The 9,904-nt window shown below is 49.8% G+C and overlaps 1 protein-coding gene and 1 pseudogene across 1 annotated transcript; both read left to right on the top strand.

The window, feature by feature from the left end:
• The first annotated feature begins 13 nt into the window (after window positions 1-13).
• Window positions 14-1,205, top strand: LOC120849157 (annotated as a pseudogene).
• Window positions 1,206-6,986: 5,781 nt separating this feature from the next.
• On the top strand, window positions 6,987-8,341 carry LOC120849153. Its single transcript, XM_040221301.2, has 2 exons — window positions 6,987-7,086; window positions 7,357-8,341. The coding sequence occupies exons 1-2, from the start codon at window positions 6,987-6,989 to the stop codon at window positions 8,241-8,243; spliced, it is 987 nt and encodes a 328-aa protein (XP_040077235.2). The 3' UTR covers window positions 8,244-8,341.
• The last annotated feature ends 1,563 nt before the right edge of the window (window positions 8,342-9,904 follow it).

The raw sequence follows: 9,904 nt of genomic DNA, 5'->3' as shown, positions 1-9,904 counted from the left end.
GTGCTGCAGCTGCATGAAGCATGCCACACTCTCGTGCAGTGGTGTAAAAGCGGGGACGATTCTATGCGATTTGCGGAAGAGAAGAGACATTTTTTCAGGCCACCCAGCCAGCGACGCTGACCGCCTTGAACTCTGGAAGCGCGCAGCACCAAGGCTGGACAAAAAGCTTTCGAGCTCGTCTTCCGTTTGCGACCTTCACTTCCACGATAATGACATCTTGAAGGTCTTCGAGCACAACGTTTGTGGTGATGTGGTAGCTATACCGTGCGACAAATAGGCACTGAAGCACGACGCCATGCCTAGCCTGTTCCCGAATCGTCCTAAGTATCTTTTTAAACCGACACGTTAGCGCAAAGCCCCTACTCGCAGACTGTCCCCGGCAAAAAGCAGGCGCCGAAAAGAACAAGGTGAGCGGTCGATTGCAGCAGTTCAAGGCGAGCCGAATGTTGTACTTGTTCGTGTGGAGGACACATTGAAGACCGCTGGAGAGGCTCGTCGATCAAACAGAGCTAGCTTGAGCAATGAGATTCAGGCTAGGTTACTGAAAATGACATTTCCATGTGTTACTCCTGACCAAATGAATGATGAGCACAGCTACTTTAGAGGTTCACCAGACGACAGTGTTGCGTATTACCTATCTGGGTATGTTGTACACAAAATGAGCAAGCGCACAGAGTGCCAGTTGTGCCTGCATGACATTAGTTCAGCAGCTCCTGTCGTCGGTTCTGACGCATACTTGACCATATATCGATCGGAGCTTCAAGGAAGGCAGCCTGAGGCACCCCAGCAGTTTGACTCTCTCGTGACGAGGAAGGTCTCTGTGGGGACTTGTTTTGGAAGGTTCTGGACAAGCTGGATAAGTGCAATGTAACCGGGCTGGGTTGTGGTCAGCACAAGCCCACGTTCATGTGCCAAATGTTGTATTTTCTTTTTTTTTGTCACGCGGATGCATTTTTACGCGAGGGATATCAACTGTCGCCTGCAATTCTCGAGAGAGTCGCCATCGCCAGCAAAAAAAGCTCGTCTATCATGAAACCGCGTTCAACAATTGCATTGTGTGTGCGTCTTTGTGTCTCGCACTAAGTGCTTTTCGCGCCACCGAGAGAATAAAGTTTCTTTGCTTTGCTTATTTTTCGTTTTCAGTAACGAGTACGCAAAGAGTGGCGGTGATACTTTCCGGGCAGCTTCGCCGCTGCTGCTTTTTCCTGTTCATTCCGCTCATTTAGAGCCTCTGCCCAACGTCTGAAGAGGTCCCTAATGACTGCAAAAATCGGAGGCGCATTGCATGACACAATTCCAAGGCAAAGATTGCCCTAATTTTAGACAAACCCCAGAGATTGGGGAAAAGATGAAGGACAACACAACACACCGAGTGTCACACAGAGTTGAGACTGTGTTGTTTTGGCCTTCGTCTTTTCCCCAGCCTCGGGGGGTTTGTCTAAAATTATGTTAAACCTTCACCAGCTCGTTTGCGCCCTAACGTTTTCGTAACTAATTTCATTTGCTGCACAAACACCCAGCGCGTTGCGCTACGAAGCGCAGGGCACCGGGCTAACGGTGGCCGCCGCGCCATCTGGCTAGCGGAAACGAAAATGGGCCACGCATCGACGGCCGCCGCCGGGGGAGTTTGATAACTGAAGGTATTTAGTAACGTTGCTACAAAGCGCAGGTTCTTACAAACCTATTACAGGTACCTCTCCGAAGGAAAATCTTATTTTCTGATCGCTGTGTGTTACTGAAGAAATAAATACACTACCGGAAGTCTACTGGGGCACCAAATACTGTGGCGCCCTCGTGGTACTAACTTCCACCGAATGCGGTGAATAAATATCCCCATAACCCAATTTGTTTTTTTTTTTATGATAACTGAAGACTTGGTTCTGGTTTAAAATTAATCGCTTTTGGAAATGAACTGTTTCAGAAAGATGAGTTTGTATTTTTAACGCAATTTAAAGATATAAAAACATGTTTTTAGCATGTAACTGTGCGTCTAAATAGTGCAAGGAAAATAAAATTTCCTGATGATGATGGCAAGTCGTAGCAATTCGGCTGCTGCGTGCGAATGCGGGAGGTCCGTGCTGCTGGTGTTGCGACGTAAAGTTGCTGGGCGAAATTGCACGCGCACTGGGCGAAATAGCACGCGCACTTGATGTCATTGAGTGCGCGTGCAATTGTACTGCATCTTTATACAACCGCGTTCGCAACCGCTTTGCGAACGCGGATCCGCTTTCAGTGTGAATGAGCGGTGAAGCGGGCCTTAAGGGCGGTTCAGACACTTGCGTTTGAGTGCGTTTGACTGCGTTGCGTCGAGAACGGAAAGCGAGTCACCGGCACATCTGTGCTTCGTATGAAGCGTTGATTCCAATTCAAGGAATCATCTTAGCACGCGATATAAGCAGCAGGGATGTCCTGGTTTCTCGCTGCCGCAACGCAGTCAAACGCAACTGTCTGAACCAGGCTTTAGGGTGTTTTGGTAGACCGTACGCTTTCAGGTAGCGTGCCCAGAGATAGCGTGCCCAACCCATGCTTCAAAATGACGGCACGAGCTCCCCCTAGCAAAGCGGAGCTCGAGCGTACGGTACTTCACGAGTAATAGCGGGATAACTGAGCGCGCGAGCTTCTCAACGAGCGTCGCTCGAGCAGCAACATCGTTGTGCGCTCAAGAGACGAAGATGCACGGAACGCGGTGACGCACACACTGCGCCGTCTCAATCACACTTCGACAAACTCTTGTGCTCTCTGCTCTGTCAGTACGCCCAATCGCATAGTTCCGCATTAAAACTTCAGCCGTGCTCGAAAGTCAAGTAATAAAGGGGTCACTTACCCGGGCTGCCAGGACATCGTCGACGTTGAGTTTGTTGCGTCGTTGCAGCAAAAAGAGAATTACACCGCTCGAAATAATCGATACGAAAAACGAAAGTACTAAAAAAATAAATCCCTAAATCTAAGAAATCTAAATACAAAAATAAAAACCTGCTCACTACGGAACCTCGTGCTCAGAAGACACGGGGACACAACACGAAATAATCGTTACAAAAACGATAGTCGATAGTACTAAAAAAAAACACCTAAATCTACGAAATCTAAATACAAAACAAAGAAAAGCTGCTCAGTGAAAAACCTCGTGCCCGAAAGGAGACCTAAATTTACGAAACTTAAATAATACGAACCAAAGAAAAGTCGCTCAATACGGAACCTCGTGCTCGGAAGGAAACACGGGGACACAGATGAAGAATACAATTACACAAAACGAAATAATCTATATAAAAACTAACGTAATCTACGAAATCTAAATAATATTAAACAAAGAAAATGCGCTGCTCGGTGCGGTACGTCGTGCTCGGAAGAAGACTCGGGAGGCACGGGGACAGACCTGTGAATCACGGAAGCCGAGGGAGAAAAGGGACCTAGGGATGTAGGGAAACAATCGTAAATTGCGTTGGGCGATAACTCGCGCCATCTGGCAAAAAACAAAAAAAATATTAGGTGTCGTTGATTAGTGGGCGAGCATTGTTTTCTCGCACCGCTCGCACCGTGCGAGCTGCCTAGCATCTGGTGGCCGCGTTAACCAGGGGCGGATCCGGGGGGGGGGGGGGGGGGGGGGGGGGCGACGGGGCCGGCCGTTCCCCAGACAGTCTACTCCCCCCTCCCCTTTCCCCTCATCTAGGAAGGCAATTTTACCTAGTTGAACCCCCCCGGTGCGCAGACGAAAGAATGGGAGAATAGTATCCTTACAAATTTTTTGCCCCCCCCCCCCCCAAAGGGAGTTCTGGATCCACCCCTGTTGTTAACAAGCACAACGCAACGTTTGAATTGATCAAATTCAAACGCGAACACATCGAGGGGCGTGAAGCAAAAATATTGTTTTGCACATTTCACTGGTGAATGCAGGTCTTGCTACTAGTTCAGACATTTGCGTCGGTTGCGGGCATAGCGCAGCGAACGTCGATTGAGGCAACCTGGACAACCATATGACTCGTGATTACTTCACGAAGCTACTTTATTCTCAACGGCGAACCAACGCCTCTACCATTGCAGTCATTTCAATAGCACTGAGCATGACTGTCAAAACTAGGCATAAGAGGCAGGGTCTAGGACCATTCGTCAAAAGCCCATAAGAGGCAGGGTCTAGGACCATTCGTCAAAAGCCCATTCGCCGACAGACAACTGGTAGACGGACAATTCGTCGAATAAGACAGTTCGCACTAGGCGAATTAGTCGAACGGGAAACTTGTTGAAGCGGCCCGTTCATGTAAAAAATATTCATCGAAAGAACTACAACAATGTTGGAGTGATGAGCCTACAGCCGGTGACAGGTCAAGAACGAAGCGGAAGCTCCTCCCACCCCTTTCCTCTTTAGTGGAGCGAATGGTGGAGGGGAGGTCGCCTCCTCTGCAGCGTTCGATCTACAAAGTGGGAAGAGGTGGGGGGAGCGTCTATCCGGTGAGCTTAATTGTCCGGTGAGTTCCTGTCTGGGATTCGAGATCTTCTATGCTCAATGGCACTGCTTTGATGCCATTTTATTGAGAGAAACCGAAGATGTATCACAGCTGAAATTAGAACTGCTGAGGTACCCAGCGGATTGTATTGTCATAGGTTGGCACACTTTAGCACATGGCAGCCATTCTGCTTAAACAAAGCCCAGGGATCCTGCGCTCAAGCCTCACCCATATGACAAACTCAGGCTTTTGTAACGAGAGACAAATAGCCTTATGTGGAGTTTGGTGGTTCACTAAGTTCACAAAGCTCACGGTCTCGGGTTTTAAGACGGCTGGGAGCATTTTTGACTACGAACGTGCTATAGTCTATTGTTATTGTGTTTTTATTGAGGCAAAGCTCACTGTTTTGAGGTTTTGCCAGGAGTGGTCACAGGCCACTGTTTTTGGAACTTGTAAGGGAGCACCCGAGAAACAAGAACAGTGTTTTTCGGCCTGGATAAATTAAATATTCACCGCGAAAAGCTCAAACTTCACGAGAATGTGATGCAAGCGGTTGGGATAGAACGCGGAAGTTTGAAAACGTTACGATATCTGAATAAAAAAAATGACAGAGAAAATAAATTTCTCTACGAGCCGACACGTCCACCTAAGCCTAATATCGTAAAAACAGAATTTGACATTGCGGACGATTTTGGGACTCATATCAAAGAAAAAAAAACAAAAAAACTTGTCAATGAAAGAGAATATTGTTTTCGTTCTTGGTGAGAAGTTTTTTTTTTCCCCCGCTGGAAATAGATGCCACAGCTGGCGCCCACATATTAGGCTTATGTGACCCGATCCAAGCAATGTTATGTTGTCAAACTTCCGCGTTATATCCCAACCGCTAGCGTGCATTCTCGTGGAGTTTGAGCTTTCTGTAATTTATAGTTTATTTACCTGGGCAAAAAAACACGGTCCTTTGGCTTACGTGATAAAGCAAGCAATCATGTCATCGGTGCATCTTTTCAAGCGAAGTGCTCACGTTCGCTTGTGCCCCACTCACTGATAGTACAGCCATAGGTACAACCTCGGTACAATACTGATAAAGCTGGTGGCTCGAGCGTGTGGCTCCAACTTGGGGTTCATTCTCACGTCCTCTAACGAAAGTGAGACAATATAAATAAAAAAAAAAAAAAAGTGATTTTCATGTGCTCCCGCTAGCAACTTCTACACCGGCAGGGAGTTCTTTCACGCTCGAGGAAGCTCGCACTGGAGCGACCGCGTAGCCAGGACGGCCACCCACCCCAAGGCCCAAAGTCAGGGTTGAAGGACCCTGCTGCGTAGCGATGGAATTAGATTTAATAAACCACTTCTTTAACGTAGACGCTGTAAGCACCCGATAGAGCAGCACCGCTTGCTCGACATTGAGTTGCTCATGCTCTTGTAAAATTATGTGCAAGACAGAAGCTTTAATTTTACTATAGGAAAACGACGAAAAATTCTGTAGCTGTTGTGCCCAGATGTCACCGTTCAGGAGGAATCTCAAGAAGGGCATAAGCGGCACAGCTGGTACAGCGGTACAGCGGCACAGGCTACTCGTGGCTGGTGGTGGCTCTGTCTTGGCTTTACTCGGTTGGAGGCACCTATACGTGATCAGATGCTCACTACACTGATCAGTGGCTCACTACAATGCCTCGTCAGCCTCGTTGTCACCCGCTCGCGGCCTAGCCTCTCGAGTACTGTATGTTCTGAACTCTTTCCTTCAGGTGCCTTCCCGCGCCCCCGACCCTTCGTCTTTTCCGCAGGCCCACGCAGGCCCTGCGCTCCTTTCATTTTACGGGCGACCGCTTTTCTTTTTATTTACTTGACTCGTTTGTTCCCCTCACCAAGCTGATCAGCATGAGTTCGAGGTGGAAAAAGCCACGAACATTGCGAAAGGAATTTGATGAAATCGCAAGTAGGATTGCGGCCGCAAACGCTACGGCCGCCGCCGGAAGGTCCACCGCCGACGCCGCTTCAAGCGACTCTTCAAGGGACGCAACAAGCAGCGCTTCAAGCGATGACGAACCTTGCCCCGGCTCTTGTGGAAGCAGCACAACTGACGGAAGTGGAGCTGACCCTGCGACAGGCTGTGACCCAGCAGACGCGCTTGCATCTGAAGACGAGCCATGCAACGCAAGTTTCGAGGTCAGCGGAGCTACCTCGGAAGACTGTCCGCGCACGGCCACGGAGGAACTGGCTATCTTAGCGCGTCGTTTCAACTTCACACATGAAGCAGTGAATGAGACCGCTGCTGCGTTAAGGAGACTCGGCCACGACGTCCCTAAAGATGCCCGAACTATTCTCGGCACCGAGAGGAAGGCCCCGCTGGAGCAGGATGGAACTTTTATTCATTTTGGGCTGAAGAAAGGTATCGAGCAAGCCCTGCAAGGGAAAACAGTGCCACAGGAGCTTCTCCTCCAAGCAAACATTGATGGGCTCCCTCTTTATAAGAGTTCAAACATTGGCTTTTGGCCAATTCTTTGTCGCCTGACAAACTGTGGTGAAAGCACCCCTTTTGTTGTCAGTATGTTTTGCGACAGCGGCAAGCCTCCAGACCTCTCAAGTTTTCTTGACCCCTTCTTGAAGGAAATTCAAGAGATGACAGCCAACGGCTTCGTTTACAAAGGTTCGTGCCTAACCGTCCATTTAACAGCCGTCATATGCGATGCTCCTGCAAGGAGCTTTGTTAAGAAGGTCAAGGGCCATACTGGGTATCATGGCTGTGAGAGGTGCTGCCAGAAGGGTCGGCACATTGAGGGAAGGATGACATTCCCGGAACTTGAAGCACCAAAACGAACTGACAAGTCATTTCGTGACCAAGAGGACCCATTGCACCACGTGGGTGACTCGCCGTTCACTCTGCTGAAAAATGATATAATTTCACTTTTCCCCCTAGACTACATGCACCTAGTGTGTCTAGGTGTGATGCGCCGCCTGCTTCAAACGTGGGTTAGGGGGCGTGGATCGTTGAGGACCACGCAGAAAGAAAAACTCAACAGAAGACTAAAGTCGTGTGCCAAAGTATTCCCCCGACACTTCCAACGGAAGCCCAGAGGTGTGGACGAGGTCGACCGGTGGAAGGCAACAGAATTCCGGACCTTCCTCTTGTATGTTGGACCTGTTGTTTTGAGGGGCCTGCTTCCAGATCACCAGTACGAACATTTTCTCTTTTTGCATGTGGCCATAAGAATTCTTGCATCACCAGCTCACCACGTTGAGCATAACGTCTATGCCAGAGACCTGCTTCGTTTTTTTGTGCAGGAGTATGGCACCGTAGGACTTTACGGAGCACGGTTTTTAACATACAATGTACACACATTGAGCCACCTTGCCGAGGAGTGCCTTGTCCATGGACCGCTTGACGCATTTAGTGCATTCCCTTTCGAGAGTTTTCTCGGAAAACTCAAGCCCCTGCTGCGAACACATAGCAACCCTTTGGCGCAAGTTAGCCGCAGGCTTTCTGAACATGCGGGAGCAACATGCTTCTCTGCTGCAAAACGAGTCACCCACACCATCAACAAAGGAGACTGCTACCTGATCAGGAAATCCCCAGTCATCGTTTTAGAGGTGTCTCAAAGCACGTGCGAAGTCGCTTCATTAACAAATGCTAGGAACTTTTTCGATGTTCCGATGAAATCATCTGCCCTAGACATTTTTAGAACCGATGGCCAGGACACTACAGTCAAGAGATTGCAGATCTCAGATGTTCATGGGTCCCAACAGTGTCTTCTTTTGCCCTCCAAGTCCGGCCATGTTGCCTTTCCACTCCTCCATATGCAGTAACTCCTTATCTTTCCCTCGTTTGTTGTTTTCGGCTGGCCAGAACTCTCTGCCGGACATTTGCTGAAACCTGCCATAGAGGCTGTCGTCGGCTGTCTTGGTGGCTGCTTGGAAGTTCTTTCCCGGCAACACGTGCGTGGTTGTTGATCAGTGTGTGGGGGTGCAAGCTGCTTTCCTGCGGACATGGCTGTCTCCTCTTTTCTCAAGTCCAAACTGGTGCGTGGAACTGAGTGTTCGGCCTGTTCTGCTGCAACATTTGGCTGGCCGGAACCTTCTGCTGGACATTTGCTGAAACTTGTCGTAGAGGCTGTCGTCGGCTGTCCTCGTGGCTGCTTGGAAGTTCTTTCCCAGCAACGCGTGCGTGGTTGTTGATCAGTGTGTGGGGGTACAAGCTGCTTTCCTGCGGACATGGCTATCTCCCCTTTTCTTGAGTCTGTACTGGTGCGTGGAACTGAGTGTTTGGCCTGTTCGGCTGCGACATTTGGCTGGCCAGAACTTTCTGCCGGACATTGGCTGAAACCTGTCGTAGAGGCTGTCGCCGGCTGTCTTGGTGGCTGCTTGGAAGTTCTTTTCCGGCAACGCATGCGTGGTTGTTGATCAGTGTGTAAGGGTACAAGCTGCTTTCCTGCGGACATGGCTGTCTCCTTTTTTCTCGAGTCTCTACTGGTGCGTGGAACTGAGTGTTCGGCCTGTTCGGCCTGTTCGGCTGCGACATTTGGCTGGCCAGAACTTTCTGCCGGACATTTGCTGAAACCTGTCGTAGAGGCTGTCGTCGGCTGTCTTGGTGGCTGCTTGGAAGTTCTTTCCCAGCAACGCGTGCGTTGTTGCTGATCAGTGTGTGTGAGTGCAAGCTGTTTTCCTGCGGACATGGCTGTCTCCTCTTTCCTCAAGTCCGTACTGGTGCGTGGAACTGAGTGTTCGGCCTGTTCGGCTGCGACATTTGGCTGGCCAGAACTTTCTGCCGGACATCTGCTGAAACCTGTCGTAGAGGCTGTCGTCGGCTGTCTTGGTGGCTGCTTGCAAGTTCTTTCCCAGCAACGCGTGCATTGTTGCTGATCAGTGTGTGGGGGTGCAAGCTGCTTTCGTGTGGACATGGCTGTCTCCTCTTTTCTGGAGTCCGTACTGGTGCGTGGAACTGAGTGTTTGGCCTGTTCGGCTGCGACATTTGGCTGGCCAGAACTTTCTGCCGGACATTTGCTGAAACCTGTCGTAGAGGCTGTCGTCGGCTGTCTTGGTGGCTGCTTGGAAGTTCTTTCCCAACAACGCGTGCATTGTTGCTGATCAGTGTGTGTGAGTGCAAGCTGCTTTCCTGCGGACATGGCTGTCTCCTCTTTTCTCAAGTCCGTACTGGTGCGTGGAACTGAGTGTTCGGCCTGTTCGGCTGCGACATTTGGCTCGCCGGAACTTTCTGCAGGACATTTGCTAAAACCTGTCGTAGAGGCTGTCGTCGGCGGTCTTGGTGGCAGCTTGGAAGTTCTTTCCCAGCAACGCGTGCATTGTTGCTGATCAGTGTGTGTGAGTGCAAGCTGCTTTCCTGCGGACATGGCTGTCTCCTCTTTTCTCAAGTCCATAGTGGTGCGTGGAACTGAGTGTTCGGCCTGTTCGGCCTCGACATTTGGCTGGCCGGAACTTTCTGCCGGACATCTGCTGAAACCTGTCGTAGA

Source organism: Ixodes scapularis, unplaced genomic scaffold, assembly GCF_016920785.2.
Source record: "Ixodes scapularis isolate PalLabHiFi unplaced genomic scaffold, ASM1692078v2 PGA_scaffold11__112_contigs__length_91849675, whole genome shotgun sequence".
NCBI lineage: Eukaryota > Metazoa > Arthropoda > Arachnida > Ixodida > Ixodidae > Ixodes > Ixodes scapularis.
The sequence above is the reverse complement of the archived record's forward strand: the minus strand, read 5'-3'. Positions and strand labels throughout refer to the sequence as shown.